This window comes from Patagioenas fasciata, chromosome 1, assembly GCF_037038585.1.
Source record: "Patagioenas fasciata isolate bPatFas1 chromosome 1, bPatFas1.hap1, whole genome shotgun sequence".
Classification (NCBI taxonomy): Eukaryota; Metazoa; Chordata; class Aves; order Columbiformes; family Columbidae; genus Patagioenas; species Patagioenas fasciata.
The window spans coordinates 143,414,657-143,441,687 of record NC_092520.1 but is presented as its reverse complement, the minus strand read 5'-3'; the positions used below and the strand labels follow the sequence as shown (position 1 = coordinate 143,441,687).

The 27,031-nt window shown below is 46.9% G+C and overlaps 1 protein-coding gene and 1 long non-coding RNA gene across 3 annotated transcripts in view; one reads left to right on the top strand and one right to left on the bottom strand.

Moving 5' to 3' along the window:
* Positions 1–6,774: 6,774 nt before the first annotated feature.
* The window catches only part of WNT7B (Wnt family member 7B), a 97,172-nt gene continuing 76,915 nt past the window's right edge, over positions 6,775–27,031 (top strand). The window contains exon 1 of one of the 2 annotated variants that reach the window (XM_065841962.2): positions 6,775–7,279. In XM_065841962.2, the coding sequence (XP_065698034.1) occupies positions 7,209–7,279 (71 nt within the window). In that variant the 5' untranslated portion in view covers positions 6,775–7,208. Of the gene's footprint in view, positions 7,280–13,814; positions 14,434–27,031 lie in introns of those variants that run through there. The other variant, XM_065841955.2, reaches the window with a different exon arrangement.
* Positions 11,930–13,339, bottom strand: LOC139829377 (uncharacterized). The gene is made up of 2 exons (XR_011741840.1): positions 13,175–13,339; positions 11,930–12,180 (listed from the first exon to the last, which is right to left on the bottom strand). It is a non-coding gene; the product is annotated as an uncharacterized lncRNA (long non-coding RNA).

Genomic DNA, 27,031 nt, shown 5'->3' with positions numbered 1-27,031 from the left:
TATAGGCAGAAAAAAAAAAGCGCTGAACATATAATTCAGATGTCATAAAACTATTCAGACACCTAGCTTTTGAAAATATGATTTTAACATGTAAGTGTAATTTAAAACCACCATAGTATCTTTTGTACTCAGTGTTTCAAAAAGATAACTGAAAAGATATTTTAGAAAAAAAAGAACCTGGAGAATAGGATTAGAAAACATAACTGGAGCATGTAAACCACAACGAAAGTAACTCCTGAGTCCTGATTTTCCTTTGTGGTATCATAGGTATAACAGTTGTTGACTTAGAAACCTGCAATGGCTCCTAGAAAAAGAGGAGAAGAGGGAGTCCTCTTTAAATACCACAAAAACTAAAATAGAAGATTGTGCTGATTACAGATTAAATCACAGGGCTAAATTTATTTTATTGTGATTCCAGTATAAACTTTGCTGAACTCACTATTAGGATTGCATTCATTTGGGCTGCCTTGGTAGGGCTACCTTAGGAAAACAGCAGGCCTGAATTTAATGAGGTTGTCTCACCCTAATACATTACGTGAAGCAGGGAATCAAAGTTGTTCGCAGTTTCAAAACCTAAAGTTTGAAACCCTAAGTCTCTGAATTGCTGATCTAATTAGAAATGCGCAAAGACTCATTAGATTTTTCGTTTGATTGGTTGGTTTGTTTTTGTTTGTTTCTTTGTTTGTGTGTGAGAACTAGTAGTAACACTTGTTAATGCAGAATTAGGATGAAATGTGTCCCTTCAGGAAATACAGCCTAGACACAACTGCTTTGGTTGTTCCTCTGAATTCCTAGTTACAAACTACATCTCCTTTGGTCAAGGTAGATGCTTTCCAAAACTCTGACTAAGTCAGAAAGGCTTATTTTATATTTCACCATTATGGAGAACAGAATTTTTACATCACAGTGACTGAAAGCAAAGTCACTGAATCACAGGCATTGTAGCTAAAAGGGACCTTGTTGCTTCTAGCCTCCAGTAAGATCTTGTACTACTAAACAATCTGTGTAGATGTTTACCGAACCTTATCTTAAATCTTGGGAAGACCTTTCCTACTTCTTAGCCTAATTTTGTCTAAATGCTGCTCAAATCTGTTTTTCCCCTGTGTCTGTAGACCACAATTTCTTAGCTTGCCATCTTTCCAACGTGTTTTTTTGTTTGTTTGTTTTGTTTTGTTTTGTTTTGTTTTGTTTTTCACATTTGAATACTATTATTCTCTCTCTGATCAGTCCATATTTCTATAAAATAAACACACACACCTGATCTGACTTCATGGATCATGTCTTCTGCACATCTTTCTGTTTTTCACCTCTGGGTCACCTTCGGTTAATCTATATCCTTCTTGAAGTATGCTGCCCAGAAGACACAGTTCATCCCTCAGTCTGGGCTTCCTACTGCTTCAAAGAGTAAAATAATTAGTTCACATAGGCCATGTACATACAACACAGTAATTTATTCATATTATTTAACTTTTTTTCAGCTATATGATATTAGTGACTGACTTTCCATTTTAACCACTGAACCTTCTTTTGCAGAGAACCTTTCAGACTAACATAGTCAATGGAGTAAGAAGCCAGTTTGTGAAGAACAGGAAAGAAGATCTAAAATTGTATTTAGTGCAGTGCAGTGCAACAAAGCCAGTAAATATCCACTTAGCAAAGGAGGAGTTAGTGAGAAAGTCTGTTAATGCCATTTCATGCTGGTACCCAGATGTGTAATGTATCTAATTACACATTTCTGTGGCTTGAATAATGCCTTTCAGCTTTGATGAAACAAAAGGTAAACAAAAATTTTCAAATCAGGATTAACTTGAAAATATGAAATATGTGAAGCAACTGACTAGGGGCTCCTATGTTACTTATTAATCTAATTTGGTCTCTCTTAAAGTGACAAAATGTTATCAGGCTTAGAAATTACAGGAAGACAGATACCCTGAGAAGTAGAACATCTTCCACGTAATGAGATGTAAAAGAGAGGAAAGAAGAAGGAACAGAAAACGGAGAAGGGAGGTGTCTACCAAAGGTATAGACAAATGCTGTTTTGTGTAATACCAAGTGAGAGAACAACTAAAAGCAGCAATGGAAATTTTAGCTATTATCAGATTCAGATTACCGGATTCAAACCTTGACCTTGGTTTCCATTAATGAGCACTATGCTGGACATCTTGCCAGGTGTATGCCAAAAAAAGCATAAGTAGCATGTAATTTACCTGCTCCCATAAAATAAGTTTCATGTCTCTTAGCTGAATCCAAGCTCCAAGACCAGATGACTGAGAACAGGGCTTGGCATCAGAAACCCACTGAAGGATATCCAGATTCTCAAGAAAAGCTCCAGAGGCAGAGAGTGCGTTTGGTAGTCTCTCAGAAAGAAGGAACATCTTGGACCTAGGAAGCAGTTGGGTAAATGAGAGAGAATCATTTAAGAGAAGACGTCATGTGCGAAGGCCTGGTAACACAAATGCAAAATATGAAATATTTTGTGTATGCATACTTAACAGACATTTGTAAAAAACACCTGTAAATTGTGTGTAAGATCCTGGTCAGCTATGAGATACTTGTCATTGTATGCTTATTTTAACTTTTCTTCTTTTAGTTCTTTTCCTCTCTTTCTTTTTCAACCACATATGCTCTGTATATTTTCCCTGAGGAACATTTTCACACTTTTATTTTCTTACTGTTAGATGGGGGGGGTAGGGTCTTCATTTACAATTGCACGGAGCAACAGTGCCAGACAGTGGCTGGCTGGGATAAATGCAACTGGATTTTTCCCTGTAGTTAGCCTTTGAGACCTATGACAAGCACACTAGTTACCTGTGATTGATTTGAGCAGTACTAAAAGAAGAGAAAGGCATGTAAAGAGTTGCAGAAGAACTATCCCTGTTGTCTGCATTCCCCAGAAATTTCATGGGATTTATTCTGATTTTGAACACTATGCTTGGAAATAAGCTCTAGGGAAGATGATGTGAGCTGTGACCGACAGTTTAAAGTTCCTTTCCCCTTCAGCACTGTTCATACTTCCATTTACAGCACTTTACAACAGGCTTTTCCCTCCTCACACCGTGAGAATTGTTCCTCGTGCTTGGACAGAGTCCTGTATCTGTAAGGTCCTGCAAGCTGCAGTAGCCCAGGTCAGACTCACAGCACTGTGTCCCTTGTGCCGTAGCATGAGTTACGTGCAGTCTGGAATAAAAAGAGACCCATGCCCTGGCCAGTGAACTGTGTTCCTGTCATCTCCTTTTTTTGAGAGACTGACACCCGAGTTACCCTTGAGTAATTGCCTCCTGTTGACTAAGCTGTCAGACAAATTCACAGCCTGACTGGTGACTTCTGAAGTTCACTTGGGTTCTCCTGCCTAGGTGCTGGAAAAGTCTCTCCACTTGAAGGAGGGAAAATAAATGTGTTAGTGATGGACTGTGAAAGCTGAAGCCCAACAGGTCTTTGACATATTTTACCACAGGAGCCATTCTATCAAAAGGCTATGGGGAGGTAAGGGCACCAGACAGTGGTGTGGTATAGACAACCTTTCCTTCTGTGGGTTGAGAGAAGTGAACGTTAAGTTTTGTCAGCAGAAGGTCAATGGGTGGAAAAAATGAATCATTAAATTTTCAATTGACTGTATCGCCTAACATGCCAATTATTTTGGATGAGAAATAAATAACGATTGTGTACTAGAAGAGCATTGAGCAAATGATTTCAACCCACATCTACCAAAACTTTGGTGAAATGAATATGAATATCACCTTACTTTCTGAAAGTCTTTTTGCATTACTAAGGTAGTATTTGTTTAAAGTACTTTAATAAGCTTTACATATTTTGCCTATAAAGTTGAAATAGCTATATGAATTTCTGGATACTAATGTAAGAATTACCTCTTTTAATATTCTACAGGTTTGGATTTTATTTTTTAACCACAGAATTATTAAGCTTCATGAAATCTTCTTAGCCTAAGCTTTCAGCTATAGTTAAACCAATATTTGAAGGAAAGCAAATCTTTCATTTATCACAAGTCCAGCATCTTCAATTAGCTGAAGGTAACAGTGTAGTAAGAGTCAAAAATACCAGAAGATTTTGCCCTGAAAATGGCTCTATCTCCAAGCTAGTTCAGACACAATTTAGTTTCGTTTTTTTTACTGAAACTGCTTTGGTTTGTGTAGAAACACGAAAAAGGCTTACTAGTTCATAGAAGCAAGTAGGGCATACTGGGTTAGCACACAGTCATTGAGAACTGGGTTAGCACACAGTCATTTAGAACACGGAGATCTGCCCTAATTCCATGACTTTTGTAAGAAAAAAACCCAAACCCAAACAGGTATAAGCGATATGTAGAGAAGTCACATAGTAACTAATAGTTGTGTTGCTGAAGCCGCTCTTTCTTATCCCTCGCTCAGCAAAGGCCTAATTCCTGCCCACGCAGCGGCACAGCTTTACAGCGACAGGGAGGGTACCCCGCCACGCTGGACTCAGCCCCACGCCCGGGTTTGTGCGCGGGTGTGGGGTACGTGCAAGGGAAAGAAAAGCAGCTCACGGCCAACACCCAGATTTTGCACCCTTAAAGCCAGCGGCCGCGGCGAGGGTCCAGGGCGGAGGGCAGAGGCCTGGGCTCGGGGACCGCCGTTTCTGATCCTATCACAACCCGGTGGGAACGTGAAACATCCCCCTCCCCGCCCCGCCGCCCTCCGCCCCCGCAGCCGCCCAGAGCCTCGCCCCGGCCCGGCCACCCCCGCCGGCGCCACCGGCTGCCGCCCCTGGGTGGCGGTGTTACCCCGCGGGACGCGGCCGCGCCCGGCGCCGGGGCCGCCCCGGCCCCGCTTTTCGTGGCCTTCGCGGGGCCGGGGGCAGAAGCTGCCAGAGACTGTCCGCTGCCGCCACCTCGGCTCGGCCGCCGCGCCTCCTCCCGCCGGGGCCGGACAGAAGGCCTGTGCGTCCTCCGTGCCTCCCACGCCCTCGGGCAGCGCCCGCTCTGCGACCCGCGGGCGCCCGGGGCTCTCGGGAGGGAACCTCGCTTGCAAAAGGCTTCAAACAGCGGGGAAAAAGAGGGAGGGGTAAGGAGAAGGGAGGCTGCATCTGGAATGTCCTCTGTGTGTTGGATGCCATTTGGATAGCAGCTCTGAGTAAAGTCATGAGGCTCTTGGAGAAATGGGTTTGCAAAAGTGAAACATGGTCTCACCTGAAAGTCCTTAAAAAAATAGTAGGGATGCAAGAAAAAAATGGTGTTTGGTCAGAGGGGGAAAAGAGTAAAGGACATTTAAATACAAGGGAAAGAGCGTGAAGGGAAAGCTCAGCATTTTGAAAGGACACATTGATCATAGTTAAGTATTAGGAAAAATGTAGCAGAAGCGGTCTGGAGGGGGGCTGGCTGCCTGCAAGGGCCGGAGCGTTGAGTATTAAAGAATAAAACGTGAGGAATGCGGGGGGAAAGACAGAGCCACACCGATCATCAGGGAGAGATAGCGGAGGGCGGCCGTGGGGTGAGCAGGCTCGGCCGTCTCCGTCCGTCCCAGGGAGGGGACTCGGCATGAGCCACCCCACAGCAGGACCCTTCTCTGTCCCGCTACCCTCCCGCTTTCCCCTGCCAGGGACAGGCTTGGGATCTCTGCACCATGCCCGAGGAGACCCTCTTTTCGAGAGCTGGGTGGATGACGGCAAGGTGCGGGCAGCGCTGACTGTGGGAGCCATCTAAACACGACCTGCGATTTCACACTGCATCTCCTCAACCACGGCAGCCTGCTGGGCTTTAAAAAAAGAAGTGCTTTGTTTTCTCCATCAAGATAGAGGCTTTCTGATGAAGTTCTGTGTTCAGCCTCTTTTGCTTGCTCATCACTGCCTGCTTTCCCTTCAGCCTTTACTGGTGTGTGTTTAGCCGATTCTCTTTGAAAGATGCCTAGAGCTATCCATGTTTACTGTTACTACATGTATATAAATGTATGTGTATAAGTGGGCATAGGTGCGCGGGTTTATCCCTATCTACATAACTTACCACAGCCCACAAACTTGTATTTGAGTTCTATTTAAGCGTGCATATGCATGCAGATATATGCCTCCAGACAGGCACACATTGTGTAGAAGAGTGAAATAGATAATTCCACATAATTCAGGAATGAACTGGGCAGCTCAGAAATCAGTGAGAAAGAAAGAGGAAGAAAGAAAACATAGTGAGAAAGAAAAGACAGAAAGAAAAGGAAGCCTTGCTTAACTGTCTGAACACAAAGTGAGGTTTTGTTTCACCGATTAATCTCCCGAGCAGCGGCAAACTGAATATCCTAAACCAGTGTAAAAAGCCAAGTATATTGTTTCTTAAAAAAGGAAGAATGTTTTCTTACTGTGGGAAATGAAATCAAATTTAGTGTCAGGCATTTGTGTTCAGCAAAGTCGAATGGCCAAAGAGAAATAGTCTGGACACGCACACACATACACATCGCTTTTTAAGATACGGGGTTGTAAGCAAATGGGGGTTAATGCCTGCCTCTTTTTTATTAGAAAGAAAAAAAAAAAAGAAAAAGAAAAAGGAAGAAGAAAAAATAAGTTTTAACAGTATCTTTTGCGAAGTCCATACATTGCAAATCCAGCCGCGTTACCATACTAGAGGAAATGAAAAAATGCTTCGGTTTGAGAGGACGAATCCTTTATTTCCCTTATTGGATACGTTTCATGTGTTTCCCCCAACACTCCGACTTAAGGACATGCCTTCTGAAACACAAAGACACGCATAACTCGCACACGAACATGCACAGAGACAGATAAGATATGTATTGGATCCTGACACATGCGGGGAGGGGGGAAGAGCAGGAGAGAGAAAGAGAGAGAGAGAGAGAGAGAGAGATCCTCCTACCTGGAGCCACAGATTGCAAGATACGTAGTGTTACCTGGGGAAGTCAGAACAAGTAAAAACACATTGAACTTCAGGGCTCTATGAGGCAGTTTATCAAGATCAGTGCTTGCTCATTTTCTCCCTCAGACTCTCTGTCTTGGGTTTTTGTTTTACCGTTTTGAGCAGCTCTTTCTATTTTTTCCTCCCTCTTAGCTTTAATATCATAGCCTCTTTCGGTCACCATGGCTCTGGGAAGAGCTGCTTACCTGCACGGTGTTGATTTTTTACAGTTCGGCCGGCTTTGCTCCTGGGTAGCTTCAGCAATGCTCTTGACTGGGATTTAACCAACAAGATCAGTTCGACTTTTTGTGCAATTTTTATGGCTCAGTCCATTCTCTAGATCATGCACAGAAACTTTCGGAAGTGGATTTTCTACGTGTTTCTATGCTTTGGAGTCATCTATGTCAAATTAGGGTAAGTCCTTGTGCACGACAAATCTCCTTGGCTTTTGGGTCACTGTATTACAGAGTTGTGAACAAAATGTTGCAAAGGTAAAAAAAAAAAAAAAAGAAAAAAAAAGGAAAGAAAGAGGTGATTATTTCTCTCTGTCGTCTCCCCTCCCGCGGGTGTCCAAGCGGTGACAGCCCCCAGAAAGCGCCCGTGGGTTTCTCCCGGGTCCCGAGGCTGCGGGGCCGCCCAGCCACGCGGAGCTCCAGCAGCCCCGAGCCTGGAGGGAGCCGGTCGTGGGTGATGACGGGTCCTTTTATTTTGTACTGCTTAAGCGAACTTAAATATTATCTCTGGCGTAGTGTACCCTCAGGAAAAAAAAAAAAAAAAAGGCAAGAAAAAAAAGCAGCCTGACAGAGTTAACTCAGCCGCTGCTGCTGGGACAATAGAGCAGAGCTTAAGTATTAAAAAGGCGAAAGGGGCGGGAGGAGGGGAATCCCTGCTCTGAACCTGCACTCAGGGATTTGTTTTATGCAGGCCTAGACACAATTTGCGTTTCTATCCATCACACGGACGTGTTGAAATTATCTTGACAACTGGTCCGGCTACCTCCGCGCTGAAGCGCCCGGGAAGCCGAGCGGGCTCCGCCGACGGGACCAGCCCCGGGGCCCTCAGGCCGGCTGGCAGCGGGGGCTCCCGGGGAGCCCGCTGTTTGCTCCTCGGTGTTTGATCACCGCGATCGAGATCACTCCGTTCTTTTAGTTGCCAAGTTTCCCCCTCTCTCCCTCTTCCTTTCCCCACCCCGTACCTGTACGGCTTTATTAATATTGCTCGTCGCAGTAGGCTGACTTGAGTTGAATTTCCACATTCCTGAGCCCCAGCCGAGTCCTTACCTGTCGAGCTACAAACTCTTTAAAGATTCTGTCTTTTCATAGCTGTGGGATTTTTTTTTTTTAATGATAAAGAATACATAAGGTGAGTTGTAATCCAGAAACGCTCCCTTCTCACCTTGAAATCAATGCGGGCAAGACGAGGGGAGCCAAAAAGCCGCCCCCAAAGGCGGGAGAGCGGGGATAACTCCCCAGAGGGACGAGCAGGCCGGCCGGCAGCGCTGCGCGGCGCAGCACCCATTCCTGGAGCAGAGGCTCAGCAACAAGCGGGCAGCTGCCCGGCCCTGCCCGCCCGGCTGCCGGGACCTGCTGGGGCCGCAACAGCCCGACCGCCTCACCGCCTCTCCCGCCCGCCCCGCCGCCACAGCCGCGGGCGCTGCTCCGGGCAGGGTGCGCGGCGGGGACAGCCCCGTCTCCGCTGTCAGCAGTCCGAGCAACGGTGGGGAGGAGGGGGCTGGAGGGGGAAAGGAGGGAATATGCGAAAGGGAACACGCCAGAGGCGAGGATTAAGGTTACTCCGGGAGAGGGGGAAAGAATTAAATCAGGTTCCTCGGGGATGAGAAGAGAAGAGACGGTTGGCCAAGCAGGGTCGGTGCCCACCCACCGGGAGCTTCCCTTGCCCGCTCCCTCCCCAGCTGCGGGCAGCAAGGGCTGCCTCGTTTGCAGGGTGCCGGCAAAAGCCACGGACCGCAGGGTCACCAACCGGGTTGCATCCCTGTGTATGCACGCCTGTTTGTTTGTCTGTTTATTTATTTATTTATTTATTTTTGGCACGGCTCTCAACCCGCCCGCACAGCCACAGGTGCCGCCGCGGGGGGGGCTGGTGGAGCGCGGCCCTGTTCCGCGGGCGACCCACGGGGGATTTGCGGACGCGGAGGGGGCGCGAGAAATGCCTTCCACACCGCTCCGGTGAACATGCCCGGGGGTAGCCCTAAATCGTGCCTGCTGGAGACATGAGGTAGTTATCCGTGCTCTAACCTCTGCAGAGCTAAATACCTGCGCCGCCCTTTGTCGTAGCCGTAGTCGGCAGCGATGGGCTCTGTCGTCCTCCAGGCTCAGATTGACAGGGGTTTGGATGAGAAGTGAATTTGGTGAGGCTGTGTATCCATAAATGAATCTATGACGGGGACACTACTTCAATAGCTGGAGGACTTCGTACAACACATCCCTCACAGAGAGGTATGCGAGCTCAAAGAAAATGCTTTGCAAAATAAGGGTAATGATATTGCTGTTCACTTTCGCTGCGGTTTTATTTTTAAAGGGAACAGAAGATTGGGCACATGTTACAGTCTGCAAGGCAGATCTCTTTTCGAAATTGATTTTGGCTGTTTTAGAAAGGGATTCAGAGCAGAAATCACAAGAAAGCTGTTGGACTGAGCCTGAGAAGTAAAACTGAGTGGACAGCAGATCAGTAAAAGCCCTTACAGAAAACCCATCAGATCCATCACCATGCCTGTAAAGCGATGAGAACACTTCACTTTCTCTGAACAATAGGAGAGAAATTTGCTATGAGATCCAGGGCTACTTCTAGGCTAGGCATGTGGGATGCAATTATTTCCTCTTTCATCAACCACTGGAACTACCATTTTGTTGAAACCATATCTTTTGAGTGTAATGATACCTTTTCTAGTGAGTTTTTTGCATAGAAAAGGGAGAGAAATGAAGTGAGATAAAACGTAGTTTGTCTTCCAGTGCATTAGGTTTATTTTGCAGCGTCAGGGAGAGAGCCATTGTGGCTGCGATAGCAAAGAGGTTAGACTTGCCAGACTTTTTTTTTATTATTATTTATTTATTTTCTGCGGAGCACGTGTTCATGTCTTCATAGAACGTGTTAAAAGCTCCATTTTCAGTGGCAAACATGAGACCGACGGGAGAGAAAATTACGCAATAAATACATAAGTATTCACTCAGCGGTTGGACGGGGCGGTGGGTGTCCCATGAGGTGACACGGCAAGATACCGTAAAGAAGCCGCTATGTCCAGCCAGGAGGAGAGAGCAAGATATGGTTCAGACTGTCTTCCCTCAGGGAATTCCCATTGTTCCCGTTTCTATTTCCTATCCCCGAGTTTGTCGGAGGCGTGAGGTGAAGCATCCCTTGATATTTCTGTCGATGACGTTTCCGGCCGGGCACCCAAGCGTAAAGGGACTGCAAACCTGCTGACTCAGTGTAACCCCTCGCGAAAATAAATCACATCAAATATTGAGCCCGGCTAGCAGCAGGATTGAAACAGAAACGTTTCCTGCGAAGATCGCAGAGAACTCGGTTCCAGTTTAATTAATAAATACATCGGAAGTTAAAAATCACAGCTGTACCGCAGATGCAGATTACATCGGATGCTCTAGGGATGAGGGATGTGACCTTTGGAAAAACGGAGCCGCGGGGATCAGGGCTCTGGATCAGGGCTCTGGGGGCAAAACCCACTATTTTCCTCTTTATCTTTTCTGAAGGGAAAGCAGGGGGGCAGACGAGGTAGCGCCAAGGGGAGCGGAGAGGACTCCTCTCATCCCGTGGGGCGGAGGACAAGGTGCGGTTCGAGGGACAGAGGCGGTGGGAGCTGGCGCTACCCAGGGGAACAACGAAAGGTGCCGACACCCTTTCGGGGTGCTGCGGAGACGCTTCCTCCTTGCTCCTGCAGTAAAGGCGATCCGAGCTGGGGGCGCACTGAGCTGCGGGCTCCGGGCACCCCGGCCCCTACAGAGAAAGCTGGAGCACGCTGCTCCCCCTCGGGATTCCCGGGGACCGTACGGCGGGGACGGGCCAGTTGACCCCGCTCCCCGCCGCTAGGGCGAAGTTCACCCTGGCTTTGCGGCTTTTGGAGCAAACGAAATCCCGCTCCCCTTGCCCATCCCCGGGGCTGCCCGGCGGCGGAGAGCCCGGGCACCCGGCCCGGCCCTGCCCGGTACCCCCGGCCCTGCAGCAGGCAGCACCTGGGGCGCAGCCTCGACGGTGGGCACCACGTGGCAGCGCCAGGAGCCGCGGCGAGGCCGCGGGCTCCCCGGGAGGAGAACCGCGGGATTTACACTCGGAGCCCCGGACGGGGCGGCTGCGGGCCCGGGACCGCCTGACACCATCCCCCCGGCGGAACGACACTCTCCCCGGCCACTTCACGGACACTCTCCGTTGTGCCACTACCGCCGCCACTCCTCGTTATACCCACCAGCCAGATGTCCGCGAAATTTAAGAAACTCATAATTCCTTCCGCTTCTTTCCCCTGACACTAAACTTGCAGCTCGACGAGCTACAAGAAATACCCGGTTCCGATCAGAAAGGAGAGCAGTATGTTCCTAACCGGGCGGACCTTCAAAGCTCTTGCCGGCTTCCGACGTACTCTTGTGCCGGACACTCCGCAGGTTTAAGGAAAGAAAGAAGCTGCAACTGGGAATAGACAGATAAAAGGGGAAAAAAACCCATATATATACACGTAAATACTCTATTCGTGCCTGCTCTGCTTCACCTACCTGACGATGGTGTCGGAAACCATTTTCGGTGCCGTTCTGCCTCTATTTTGTCAAAAATACACGTGTTTGTGGAAGAAGGAACGACAGATGCTGAAATGCCCATATTAGGCGTTCCCGACAATACCCTCTCCTCCAGTGACACACGACTTTGTTGAAGGGAATATATTCGGCTTCAATCAACAAAACAAGTGCACTTCTTGCTACCCCTGGCTGACATGCGTATAGAAACCTTTCGGATGGAATGTAATGGGTTATTCTTATAATCATACTCATCATTATTAATTCTCCGACGTAACAACCGGCCCGTGGTTTTAGAATAAAATTTAACTTCCGAAAAGAAACGGCACGTTTGGTTTATTTTGTACAAGTTTCCTCCCCCTACGCAGCTAAACGGTGGATAAATCAGTTTCGATCCGAAAATTGCGGAGATCGGTAAACCGTCTTCGTTTCAGCTGGACTGGGTCAAACTCCGCCAGCACCAGTTCGAAGTTTTCCAGCGCCAGCTTTTACTTTTCTTTTTTTATTCTTCTTCTTCTTGTTCTCCTTCTTCTCCTTCTTTCTTCTTTTCCCCAGACACGTCTTTAAATGCAGATGCACATTTAAAAATATATCAGAAGCCGAACAAATGTTAGAAATAAAACATCAAAAGTGGCTACCCCTTCTCCTAGATCACGTTCAGCACAGCTGCCCCAACCACAACCTGCATGTCCGAGAGGGAGAACGGGGATTACAGGAGATACGCATCTATATGTCTGTATGTATACATATCCACACACACTCACATAAGTACAAATACGACGATTTTATAAATTTAAAGAATTATAAATGAGAATTATTTTGGGATGCAAATAATCGTTGGGAGGTTTAAGCTTCTGTCCGTTGTTAAACGAGATCAGCGTTTCTCAAAAGGACGTTGACGGTACCAACTTCTGCACTGAAGTTGTAAATTAAAGTGGTTAAATGAAACCAAACCTCGAGAAGATTTTTATCGCATATTCAGCGGCAGACAACGTTTTACATCAATTCTGCAATTCGCATTCCATGTGGAGGAATATTTCGTTGTGTCACGGGGACATCTGCACCCATGTGCCGGGACAGGTTAACTGGAGGAGGTGTTCCCAGGGTGTTGGGAAGAACTCTTGGCCAAGAAAGCTCCTTCGCTCATTAGGCAATTAACCTGAGACGAAAGTTTACAACAAACTCTACGGACAGAGGACACTTCGGAGTCCGGTTCTTTCTCATTTCGGCTGCAGTTGTGCTAAATTATCTGCCGCGCACGTTTCTTTTTCGGGGTTCGTTTTCAAACCCTAACCCCGGCGTCCACAACGCACGTCTTTACACTACCTCTTCCACGACTAACAAGTATTAAGCCTCCTCCCCGAAACTAAGGACAAACGCCCAACGTAGCAAAGAGGAAGAGCGACTGTCTCCTGCACGGCTGAGCTACACGGGGTGAAGGGCTTCCTCCCGCCGGAGCGGGGAAGGGTCGAGCATCCCTTCGACCCGGGGCGCGGCGGTGCCGAGGGGCAGAAGCCACCCCGATCGGGGGAAAGGCAGGGGAGAGGCAACTAACCTGCCGGGAAACGTCTCTTCTGACTGGCATCTTCTCAGGAAGGAGAGGGGGAGAGGGAATAGAGGAGACCACAGTTCTTCCTGCGGGAGCGGCGAGAGGTGCGGGGTCCCGGGAGCCGCCGGCAGAGACTGCGGCACCGGCGAGGCGCTGCGCCCCCTGCTCGCCCCCCCAACACCGGCTGTTTCACACCAGTCCTTTCCCTCCCCTTTCTCTCACGCGAAATACAATCTCGCCAGGAAGCTACGAGTGTTCATGTTTTTATTTCCCACTCAGGCGGGTTACGACAACATACATGTTTGTGGGGGGTTTTTTTGTTTTTTTTTTGAAAGATCCCCCGGAACCGGTGCTTAATTTTCAACACCGGGGACAACAAGAGTCAAAACCCTGCGGAGGCTGGAGGGACGGCGGTGGTCTTCGGGGAGAAGTGAGACGTGAGACAGCCGCCCATAATAAAGAAATTAACCGAGAGCGGAGCTGGGAGCTGCCAACTCCTTCAGGATCTCTCCAGGGCGAGCTGAAAGGATGCCGCGGCAGACGCCGGGAGCCCGCCGAGCGAGAGCTGTGAAAATGCCCCATGAAGTGGGTGAGGAGCGCCCTCGGAGCGAAGCGTAGAGAGAAGGCTCAGCTAGGGAGCGAGAATTCATTGCAGCCCGGGCGAGATCAGTGTCTCTCCATTGTCAACCTCCCTTTTAGAAAAAAAAAAAAAAAAGAGAGAGGGAGAGAAAAAAGTAGGCGGATTGCAGTGACTGACTGCCCAATGGCAGCCCCGAGTCTCAGGAGAGTTACAGAGAGAGGGGGGGAGAGAGAGAGAGAGAGGCACTTTCTGCCATCCAAATCCCTTAAACCATCCTCATTCCAATACGAGAACCCACTGTAACAACTTCCAACCACTGAGACATGACAGGCAGGAGCCCAGAGGCAGCAGCAGCAGCGAGAACAGCAGCAGCAGCACATACTCTGCCCAGGGAGCAGCATTAGCACCAGGGGAATACTAGACACAACAATACAAACAAACAAACAAACAAACAGACAAAGCCCCCCCAAGCCCAAGGGACTGGATTCCAACTCAGATTCAAGCCACAGCTGACACCAAAAAGGGTGGGGAATTACGACCAGGGGGGCCCAGAAAGGAATAACCAAGGAAGCGAACTCCAAGAGTGTAAACGGGATTCAGCCATGATCCTTTTTTCATCTCGCAGTGTGTTACTCTCAGTGTATTACCCTCAGATTTTCCTCATCCTTACCAGTGGGAGTTACCTGTAAGTGATCCAGATTTTTTTTTAATTTTTTTTTTTTTTTTCAAAATCCTGTTTGAAATTACCCCGCTAGCAGCTACCTAGGGGGAAACGCGCAAAGCAAGCAGAGGGAGCCGGGAGAAGCCAGCACGGGCGGCAGCTCCGTGCAGTGCGTGGTGGTGAGGATGGTGGTGGCGGTGGCGGAGGTGCTGTACTGGTGGCGGTGGTGCTGGCGCCGCTGCTTGGACGCTGCCGGGGGAAGGTGCGCACCGCCAGGTAACTCCCGGGGCTGTCCCGCCGGCGGGGCCGGGGCTCGGCGTGCCCGCAGCGAGGGCGGCGCACCTTGGAGGGCGGCGGGGCACGGGGCACGGAGCGGCCGGCGTCTCCCCTGGGAACTCCGACCCCGACTCCTCCTCCTGCCAAACCGGAGATGGGCATCTCTTCGCGCTCGTCGGGGGAAGTGTGTGTCTGCGCGGAGATCCCGAGGAGTGGGGAGCTGCTGCAGCCGGCGGCGAGCGCCCAGCCCCGCAGCCCGGGGACAGCCCCCGGCCGTGGAGGCCCTTGCTAGCCGGCTGCTTTTGCTCCGGAGGGATCTCCAGTCCCGCAGTTAGAGCTGGCTCCAGGACGTTTTCCTTGTGAGGAAGGGGGTGGAGGTAGGGGTGGGGGAAATGAGAGTCGGTGGGTGGGACTGCAAGGAGTTTCGGTCTCTCTTTTTTTTTTTTTTTTTTTTTTTTAATATCTATATCTGTATCTAACGTTGCGGTGGAAAAGTAGCGGCTGGGTTAGTCCGTGCGGGCTGCGGAGAGAGTGTCCGCCGTCGTGCTCCTGCAGGTCCCCCGGCAGGTCTCTGTTCCCGCTGAGCGCCGCGTTAGGGGGTCGTGGGTGGCGAGCCGGGCGTCCCGGAGCCGGCCAGCCGCGGTGCTGAGGGGAGCCGGGCCCGGCCGGGGCTGCACGCCGCAGCCCGGAGGAGCTGCCGAAGAGATGTCAGAGGCTTCTGCTCTCCGTGTCCCAGGCGAGACCTGATCACGCTTTGGGCCAGCTGTGGGGAGAGGAGGGCGCTGGGGGCGGCCGGTCCCCCGGCCGGTGGAGCCGGTCTCAAATAGGGACTCTTCTCCCTGCCTTGAGCATCCTCACAGCCCCGGGGCACGGCGTGTTCCCTTCGTGCCGGGACTCGGCGATCGGGCCCGGGAGAGCTCCGGGAAGCGCAGCAGGCGGTTCGGGTCTGGGACAGGCGGCCCAGGGGCCACGGCAGAGGGGCTCACCTCGGCTGGGGCGAGATCTGGTCGGTGATAGAGAAAACCCGCCTCGGCATCCTCGGCCTCGCATTCACCTCGGCTGCGAGGTCCGGGTGGATTTCCACTTCTTTCCCACCCCCGTGCCGAGCTCAGACCTTTTTCACTCCGGCGGGTGCAAAATTTGAGCTCCTGCCCCTGAGCTGTGTGTGGATTTTTATACCTATAGATCTTAATTTTTTTCTCTGTACGCATACAAGGGAGCACATGCACATAACAAGCACGTGTGTGTGTTCCTCTATGTGTGTGTGTGTGTAATTTCTGTGGGCTATGGAAAAATACAATCCACCGCTGTGGAAGTAAAGTAGGAATAAACACACCCATAAAAAGAAACTAAACGCCTGTTTCTACATTCTTAATTCTTAATGAAATGCACATGCCTTGGCTACCGATTTTTAAAGACTCTTGATTTATGGAAGCACGTTAGGTTTAATCCGGTTGGATGCTACTGATTAAACCAAATAGCCAGAGCTGTCTGTTTCTATTCACAGGAGAGATACGTCTGTTGGTAGGCGACCAATTGCTTGTAAAAAATTTGCAGTGCTATCTTTTTTTTTTTTTTTTTTTTCCCCAACAGGAGGAAGGAGTCGTAATAAATAAATAAATACACCCTTTTAATATAAGCATAGCCATATTTTTCTCAAAACCGTAGGAAATTACTATCCTACAAAGTTTTCCTTCTATAAATAGTTCAAATCTTGAAACAAAAGTTTTAAACCGCACACCAGATGCTGGGATGCTAGCGGTTTCCCTTGCTGTGTGACATAATTATAAGGTCCGAAAGCAAAAGCTATAGAAGTATAATAATAATACTAAGGCGACTGCTGAGGGGAAATACAAGGGAAGCAATGCCTGCTTTATTTAGAGAGAACTGCTTGGGGATCTTTCGAGCGCTGCCCTGCGACAATAAGAGACTGTTGGGGATAAATAATGCTCCCTCGCCTTTCCCTGTGCCATCATCAGTTCATCCCCTCAGCGGCAGGTCACTGGGAGCTGGACCCGCAGAGCCGGAGCCGAGGTGGCTATTGCAATCCAGCAGAGCAGAAGGGAAAGGGATCAGGAGGTGAAACCCAACAAAGCAGAGCCCCAAACCAAACGCGCACCTCCCTCCATCCATCACTCCGGAGGCACGGAGCCTGTTGCCTTCCCGGGGAGAGAGCAGCGCACCCGGCGCCGGTGGGGACTGGCCGCCCGGGGTCCCACAGCTCCCCGCCCTCCCTCCGTGCCGCCCCCGGCCCGGTTTGCTGTATCTCAGCTGTGTGCCCCCTCCTCTTTGCCCCCCAAAAAGCGGGGAGCAGCGGCGGAGAGAGCCGGGCGCGCTGTGATGCTTCGCCTTGCTCCCGTTGGAAGGTTAAAAGAAAGAAGAGTTATTTCAGTGCTTAATGGATAGTAGCCTAGCGAACTTGTGGTGTTTATCTTGTGGGTAAATATACTTCTCTGGCTTACTAATGGTAGCTTTTGAAGATTAAAGCATAGTAGAGCCTGTTCGAGCATTATCTTCTGGTGTCTGTTCCTGCTACCCGCGCTCTCTGAAGGGGAGGATGCTTTCCCAAGCTGCTATTTAGCGAGCTCTCATGCACTGTCAATGGTTACGTTAATTTTGCCCGAGATCTCTATCATCTTTTGGCTGTGGGAACAACTTCTCGGCCTCGGAGTTGCTGGTCCTTCAGGGATAAAGACGAACCTATCAGGAGAAAGATGTAGTGGATGAGCAAACTGAGCACAGGGTGTCCATGCTCTGTTGGTGTGTGTGAGTTGGGGCGAGGCGGGGGGACATACGATGCAGCTCGTTTATTCTGCTAGAAAAGCTGTAAAGCTAAAATCACATCGTGATGAAGTGGGATTTTCAGAATGAAAAAGGCAATGATTAAATTAGATTTCATTTTTAGAATAAAAAAGACACCGGGACTCAGTGTTTTGTGTGCACTAGCTGGGAAGAAAGTGAAGTTATAGCAGACTACATCCAAAAACAGTTTAAAGAACCGACTCCTCTATAAAACCAATTTTTATATTGTAAACATGCTATCTGATAAAGTAATCTTCTTTGGTGTGCTTGCCCAGTAACCTTTGGCCCTCTGAGACACTGTAGACATTTTTACAACCAGAAGCAATTAGTGTCTGACTTTTCAAAAAATAAAACTGACTGCAGCTATAATAGCTGGTAGTAGGATGATTGATGCATTTTAATGCACTGGACATATTTTGGTAATCCAATTACATATTTAAAGTATAAAACTGACATTTAGTAATGTTGATGTAATTAGTATAAATGTCTAAAAACCAGGATTATATATAATACTGTCTGGCACTGTTTCTGGCAGTGCATGTTTGAGTGTGCATGTATATGTACACATATACATATTTAGCTTCTAAAGGAAATGGTGATAGTCCAACTTTCCTTTTGTGTACTCCTTTCACTGTTCATCTTCTTTAGAGCTGGATGTATTCACCAGCAACATGAGAGTTGGTTCTTAAGAAGCTTATTTCAGGGATTATCTGCTGGTATATAGACGGAGTTAATTCAGTTATTTGCTATAAAGCGATTTGGAATAACTAGTAAGAGAGAGTGTGTGTACGTATTAATAGCAGCATAAATCTTCCAAGCAGTTCTGTATTCTAAAACCACATTACAGCAAATAATTTATAACAGTGAGTAAATATTACTGGCTGGTTAGGAAATGTACAGAGAGAAAAATCCTCTGCATGTTTTGCATCAGTTCTGCTGATGCTTCCATGTCCTTACAATTCCATGTCCTTTACAACAGGGATTCTCCACACTTGTGGGAAGCAGGTTAGAAGGAACACATCTTTTTCATATACCTACAAGAAAGTACTCGTATCTATATCGCTGAAGATTAGGACTGCTGGAGACAGTCCCTAATCTTGTCTCTTAGTCTGTGTAGTGTGGGAAGCAGCTATGCGAGCAGAGAACATCAGCCTGCTCTGTGGTGCAGTCCCTTCAAAGGGATGACTAGCACAGCTTTCCTATTAATATGAACCTGTGTGACTGATGCTCCCACATTAGCTGATACAGTCAGGGCTACACACTCCGAGTCACTCTTCCCATCCTGGTTACATCAGGGCTGTATTGACCTTTGCGATAAAACTGGCTGTTATGGGAACAGGATTTTCCCTGGTTCAGTCACTGGACTGCGAAGTAAATACATAATTTCCCTGCTTTTGCACCTTATTTGTATTATAACTGAGACTGTGCCTGCTTCAGGGCATGTTTGCTCTCTCAGTCGCCATTTGTGCAGTATCCTGTGCCCAAGGAGAGCTCTGCTGATATCTTTAGATACTTCTTTTACATAGTACTGTTGTAATAGTCATCTATGAGAGGCTTTGGAATAGGTCTTCAACTTTACCGTCCCACAGAGATGTGTTTGGCTTAGAGACAGGACAGGTGAACCTCCAAAGAGTATGGACTATTTGCAGGATCACTTAAAGTTAATGCTGTCACTCAGCAGAAACAAGAAAGATGAAGAATATCTGTATGCTGGGCTGCCATAATCACAATAAACTTGGCTTAACTGCCTGATACAGGCTATTTCCATGTATTGAAGATGTCACACAAAGATGGTAAAGTTACTGTGATATGACTTCTCAGTAGCTTTAGAAGATAAAGGCCATCATTTGTCTGAGAGACCCAAACTAAAATCCTCTGTCTAAAACTGCAGAGCTTTGGTAAATGTGTGACTGGCCACCCCTCTCCTTGCCCTGGTGCAGGCCGAGCACCCAGGTTGTGAATATCCTTGAATCTAAATGTATTTGGATGTAGGCACCTCTTTCAATCTTTCGTGGCAAGCAGGTTCTGAGAAATAGATGTCTAACACACCTTAAAATTGAAAAGAAAGTAATTACTTAAATAATTATAAGGAAAGGTGGCAGCATCCAGAATTTGTAGGATGACAGTGTGGAATTATAATATGTGCTGCATTACTAACATAATCTAACAAATGAGTATAAAGCAACATGAAATATTCAGGTGAGTAGGTAAGATTAAATGCAGATATGCTTACATATTAAACAAAGAACAAGGCTAATCCCTCAGAAGACAATCTTTCAGAGGAGGTGTTAAAGAGCTAAGCAAAGCGAGTTGCAATTATGCAGTTAGACGGGCAAACACATTTTGTGCAATGGAAAAAATGCACTGTGCGTACCTGGCAATATAGCATGCTAAAGGTAGAATGGTGCCAAGTGTTTTCTCAGTGCATGGGACTTTGTAATTTGGATTGAAATACTGTCAGAGAGATTCCAAATCCCAAAAATACAGTCTAACCCTCTAGTTCTCCCAAGTTACCACAAGCAACAGAAAGCTGGGACCAGCTATAGACCAAGGAATTTCTGCAGGCATGCTGACGCCATGCATTACAGAACTGGTTAATGTTGCAAGCCTGATTTCTTCAGCCTATAACCTTTGCATGTCATTTTATCCTCGTTGGATTCCCAAAGATGTCTTTCATGCTGGCAAAACACCTTCATCTGCTAACTACCTGGCAGATGGCTTTTGGCAACTCCAGGTTCATCTGTCTGCTTGATTCTGCTTATTATTTTTGCTCTTTCCTTCTGGAAACTTCATTGCCCTCCTGTACAGCATTGTCCCAACCCGCCTCAGGTATATCACTTATATACTATTCCAGTAGCGCTCTACATGGAAGAATTCTATGGGAACCAGCCAGACCTCTAGGCATGAGAACCATGACCAAAATGTCTACACAAATGTGAAGTCTCCATGACTTCTGGTTTCTGGGATTGTGCCGTGTGCATGTCAATACCCTGGCAATGAGCTAAACAAACTTGTCTCTGAGAGTTTCAGGCTTACAAGCCCAGAATGACTTGTGAGGTTAAGAAAGACCAGGAGCTCAGGCACAGGAGTGCTCTGGAAGAAAAACAAAGGCAGACAGGTTCCTGAAGAGTGTCAGTTCTTTAAGGCTCATTAACATCCTCTTCTTCTCCCTTACTCTCCCTTCAGCCCCCCCAAAAAGGCAAAAGGATACGCTTTCCCTGCGTTGTGGAGAGCTGCATAGGACTTGCTGGCTACTTCTTGTGGAGACAACTCCTATGTATTTACTTTTGCTACAACACATACATAAGGAACATTGCAAATACTTCAACTAGAGCAAATGTGAAGAAATGCTAGAGACAGAGACTTGAAGTCTGTTCTCAGTAGGTTTTTCTGTCCATATGCAATATATTTCTATGACTTCCCACTTCTGTTACTGCCTACCTGTTGTTAAGACAAACCTTTAGGTAAAGTACTGAGTTGTCTTTTCCATGTTTTCCTTTTGGGCTTTCTTTCTGAAAGGCAGTTTTCTTGATAGTGCAGTGGAGCTGAAAGTTAGCTGCCTCATTCAGTTCTAATGCAGTACAGGCAGTTTTTCTAAAGTTATGATAGTTAAGACCTAAAATAGTTGCTTTCATCATAAAAAATCTTCTATGAGGATCTGACAGCAAGATGATTATCACCTATTAATTATTTTACAGCAAATCATACCTTCTTTAGAAGGCTTAATTAGAGATCTATTGCAACTTTTTTTTCTAGAAATAATTTTAATAGTGCATGCAGTTTGTACCCACGTTGTAGTTGCAGTTTTGAACATTTATTTTCTTTTCAGCCAATGCTTGTGGATCAGATTTCCCTCGTGGCAGGAACCCACAAAGGATAAAATTCACGTTTATGCAAAAATCCCACTTAATCATCATGGTGACATAGTCTTTGTTCCAGTTCTTTGTCCAAGGTCAAATTTCACCCTGAGTTCCTAAGTAATAAGAGAAAAGGACATGCAGTGGTATAGCAAGTGTGCAAATGAGGGCAAAAGCTAGCCTCAGATTTTTAAAATGTGGCAGAAGAATTTCCCACTGTGAAGTGGCATCAAGTCCACTGGTCACTGTACTGTGTGTCCCAAAATTTTGAAGTAGAGCCACCCTGTTGCTAGTCAATGGCACCACTTTCAAAACTGTTTGAACTCCAGGGACTTTACTGACAGATTTGTGGTCCAAAGATAATGCTGATGAGTTGTATCTTCCACCAGCACATACCAGTAGTACACAAGAAAGGCACGTAAAAATATATATATTCTTCTGGATGGCCATCACTTTAGATCTGTGCAGCATTTTGGGAAGCTCTTACATCTTGTATTTTCAGCTCTGAGGGTTTCTCCCCCTTGGGCTTACATCCACAGATCAGTAAGTTAATAAAGCAGGAACAATTCTACTGCAGTAAATGGAGTGATTCTGGTGCAATTGAGAGGAGAACAAAACAGAAAGTCAGCACAAGCCTTGTTCTTCCAGTATCCATTTGAGTACAGCCTTGGCACAGGCTGCCATATTACGCAATTTAAAGAGAATGTGGCCATATTTCCCAAGAACATACAGCAAAAGCAATATTAATAGAAGGCCATGTCAGACAAAACCCAAAATCAGTTCTATGGGCTATTGAAAGAATCATTATGGCCTCTGGTGCCAGTAAGAGCTGACATAACAACAAAATGTTATTTATTTTTTGAAGGGAGAAGCATTTCAAAAGCACTGAGGCATTTGCTCATTATGTGCAAGGCATTGTGGGGCAGCCCAGCTTTCAAAGCTGGAAGTAAGCATAAGCCATAAAGATATAAACCACTGTCTGCCTGGAAAACAAATTGAGGTGCATTTAATTTAAGATTGTTTAAGTGCTTCAGTACTGGGACTGGGTATCATATCCACCCTCCTAATCTGGCTGAAGTGAGACATAATTATGAAATGTGACTACTATTTAATAATAGTTTCTTTCATTCAAGGATCGTAAGTGAATTAATCCTCCCAGTATTTAAGTGAACTGGGCAAGGATCATTTCACTCCCAGCTGGGGTGGAATGCAGCAGCTACTATGTAGCACCCTGCAGAGCTGTATGGGCATGCAGGACCAGCACTGGTCCTAACATCCCTGGCAGCAAGGCAAGAAAACCTCTGAAAAAGCCCAAGTGCATCTCTAATTGATCCAGACCCTGGCCAGGGCAGTGGGATATCCCCTCTAAAGAGTGTGCTTTTCCATTTGCTCTGTGGTGAAGACAGGTGAGGTCCAAGATGGGAGCGATGTCTGAGATGCTGAATAGCAGCATCCTGACTTCTGCCTGCCTCAGTTTCCCACAGCTTTAATAGGGTAATAACAATGTTGGCATGGCTTGGAGGTAGGGGAGGGGCAGGAGAGTGAAAGCTGCCACAGCACTTTGAAAACAGAAAGTGCGGCGTCAGTGCCATGTCATTACTTTCAGTGACTCTTTTCTGACCACAACCAGCAGAGATGGCATGATTGCATCTCATCTGAAACATGGCATTGCCATCACCTTCTTCACCACCATGTCCAGTGCAGCCTTGAGGAGAGGAGAAGGGGAAAGTGCCACTTATCAAGGTCATGAGCATAATTTCTGACAGTGCCTCCTCTTTCCATGGTAGCCAGCCAGTCACCCATGGGCGCAGCTGAGCAAGGCTTGGCCGAGGAGAGCTGCTGGCCTTGGGGTGCAAGATGGGTGGTGGCAGGCTGGGTAGTAGGCAGGACACGGTTAAGGGAGTGCTGAGGGGAATGGCAGCATCTCTCATGACTCCTCTGGCTGCTCGCCAGGGAGCCATGTGACTCCTTGGTTAAAAGAGTCCTCTCAACCATGAGACACTTTTTTTTCCCCCCCTGGTTGTACCTTTTATTTTCTGAACTTGAAAGAAAACAAAACGTACCCACAAAACTTTCCACATTAAAGTTATATTGTAGTCCGGTGTGACTCAGGGTGAGAAATTCAAGGGGAATGAAGAGGAAGGGGAACATTTCTGAATCAGACCTGTTGTGCTGAGCCTTAAAGGAGAGAAGGATTTTGCTGGATGGAGAACAGCAGTGCTGTACAGCACAGTGAGCAAGAAGCAAAGGACGGGGCTTAAATCTATTCCCTACTGCTGTGGGCTATAGCTAAGTCTGTTAGGGTACCTTCAAATCCAGTGGACTTCGATGCTATCAAAAGGGCCAAGGAAGGGAGTGCAAATAAATACGGCTTCATCTGATTAATAGTAAATTCCTTTTTCTCCACTCCCATGGCCTAAAGGGTACACCATCTAGCTTTACAGTTCTTGGTTGTTTTCTTTTATTGGCACCTCTCATCACAGTATCTGAGCACCACCCATAATAATGAGATTGGCACATCCCTAATAGACTTCCTGGAGTCTTTTGTTCTTCTCCCTTGTCTGTCTCTGGGGAGCTCTGCCCAGGGTAGGTGCTTCTGAAGGGAGGGATGTGGGTCAGATTATTGTTGTTAATGTCACTCTGGTTATGTTGTAAAAGGTGTATCAAAGAGGAAGTTCTTGCACTATGACCTAAAGGTCATCAGCCTCTGGATTAGTCTAATCTCCGAAAGTTTTTCACCCAGACAGATCCTGTCGACCGAGAGTAACTTACCTCTGGGCTTAGAGCTTTGCCTTGTGTTTTATGATTGTCTTTGTTCCAGAGGAGCTCAACATCCCTGATAGGGGCAGAGATTTGGTCTTCTCTTACTGGGCTGTGACCCACTAATTGCTGCGTGGAGGTTACACTTCACACCTCGAACTGGGGATGGAAGAGAATAGGAAAGATGAAAAGGACTTGCATGCAGAGGCAATATGCACAGCATAACCTCACCTGGACATGTGCTATCTATTTTGAAGCTGACATGTTCTTTCCATGGTCAGAGCACTTTGCAAATCATGGATCCTGTGTCTCACTTTGGCTTTGTCCTCCTGTCTTGGGTTAAAAGGGCAAAACATTTTGAAAATTGCTAGCAGGGCAATTTTTCAGGCCCATTTGTCTGTCCGGGTGTCTAGTAGACTGCATTGAGCGGCTGGAAAAACCATGGCTGGACAGTAACAAGTTCAGGGATGTCCATTAACCACTAACACACAGTACAAGCTGTGCTGACGATGTTAGGGGTGCAAGACAGGATTTAGAAACAATAGCTTGCTTCTCTGTAACTCCCAAATGCAGCCATGCTTCTGAGCAGAACCAAGGCAGCATCTCAGCGTAAATACTCAGTTTTAAGGAATGCACTTGGGACAAGCACGTGTGCCTGCTCCTGTGTGCACCTCTCCTCTCCCCACCCCACCCCAACTACATGGTGTGCCAAAGCCGGCTCCTCAGCAACAAGACTTGGCAGGTGGCACCTGATGAGATAATCATGCCCTTGGGACATCAGGAGGCATGAGGTGCAGCCAGGTGCTCCTAATCTGTCCATGGGTGTGATTTTCTGTGGTAACCACACCCTCAAGTGCTGTCTTACTGCAATTAGGAAATTTGTTCAGTTTAGGTCAAGTACTTCTATTAGGGTGCTCTTCACGTCTAACATGTGTTGGCATGGCAGGCGCAAGTGGACGTCCAGGCTCAGGCAACGCACTGTGCTGAGTGGTGCTCCTGCAACTAACAGGGAGAGATCCTACTTCTCACCACTTTGCTCTCTGCTTGCTTCTGAACCCAGACCTTTCCTTCATGAAGACCCACTAATCTGAGCATTAATTCAAGTGCAAATAAAAATAAATGGAAATGACTCCCTGGGACAGGACACTCTGTTTCAGATGTGTCGCAGACAAGGAACCATTTAAGAGTTTTCTGCTTTTGCTTCCTGGGATTTCCATTTGCAAGAAGCGCTTTTAAAACTCAAACATATTAGGGCGGTGCTGCAGCAAAGATCAAATGACAGTTCCTTCTTGTAGGCAGAAAAATGGCTTGCATTTCAGTCTTACTACAGGCAGGTATGGAAGCTAGGTGTTAAATCAGTCTGATAGTGAAGAATACCAGACAGATACACAGGTTCCTATCTTCTTCTCAAAAACTTGGTGTAATAATCACCAATAGATCATGAGGCTGTGGCTAGCACAGAGGTGAATAGGGAAGGGTGGCCTCCAGGTGCTTAAGAATTTGTTCCCCATGTCTTTACTTGAGCAGACCTGTTGCTTGACATGAATGCTACAATACTGTAAGAGGTATAAAATGAAACAGTGGCTTCAACTTTTGTCCAGGTCCCTTGGTGTGACTTTGGGGAAGCCTTATCTACCTGCATGTTGCGTTCCTCTTCCAACCATTCCTGCTTAGACTGCAAGGGGTAGAAGGTTTCTCTGTGCCTTCACATAGAGAAGCATGTGCAAAATTTGTACTATTTGCTCTTCACTCAGCCAGCCTCATTGCTGCCTAGTTTTCAAGTTGAAATTCTGGCTTCATCCAAGCATTGTCTGCATAACTGCAGGATTTAGCTTACAGTATTTTGTTAGGACAGTGTTGTTTATTGGAAAGAAATGGTAAAATCTGTCAACTCACTGGAGCAGGTCTCTCATGCTGCGTAAAGATAAATCAGAGGGACCGGTATATTTTACCTCTCCAAAAATGAAAAACACTTCCAGTGCCAACAAAAGTCCTGCTTTTCTTCATATCGCACAGGTATGTTTTTTGAGGTGTATCAGATCTTTGCTTACATGATAGATGCCATTGTCTACCTAATTAGAAATCAGCTTTAGCTTTCTGACAATACCTGGCATGGATTATGTTCTCTCTAAGACATCTTGTGAGATAATTAAAGCGATGACTGACAACATAGCACAGCAAAAGGAACGTTTCTCAAAGTACAGCTGCTTTACAGGTTGCTTGTATGCATTTTGTTAAATGTAGCCCCAGTAGAACTACCCTGATCTTGATGATTTCCCCAGAAATGAATCTGGCCCCTTGTTTTTTGAGAGCACATCCTGAAATTCTCTCAGTTTCTAACTCCTTTTAAAATTCATTCTTAAATGCATGTACATAAATATACTGCTTATGAAGGGTGCCTGAATCGCAGCCCTGGAAAATGAATTCCTCTCCTTGCCCACAAAACCAGTACAGCACAAGCAGAGGGTGTGTGAGCTTCCCCACTCCACCCCATCCTTGTGTCTCATCCATGACCTAGAGGGGCAACCTCTAGCTAGGCATAAGCGGGTGGCTCAGTCTCTGTACTTATTTAATCTTTGGCCAACCTGCTAAGGCTGCCAATAAGGGTGCCAATTGTGGTGGCGGTTTCTGTGATGTGGATAGTCGTCCACTGGGAACTGGATTAAGACCATCAACTCATTTCAAATACTCTAGGCCACAAAGCATCTGCCAAACGGTAACCATTTTTTTTGGTCACTACTAACTTGGGTCATGTTTGGATCAGCGATGATAGGCTCCGTATCCCGATACTAATCCCCTGAGCCATACAGTTTCCCAGAATAAGTTTTTTAAAGAAGGAAAACATTTTGTATTGTCCTAGAGTCTACTTTGATCTGCTGATTTTTAGTGTGCATATTGGCCCTTTAAGGTGCATAATTTTCATTACT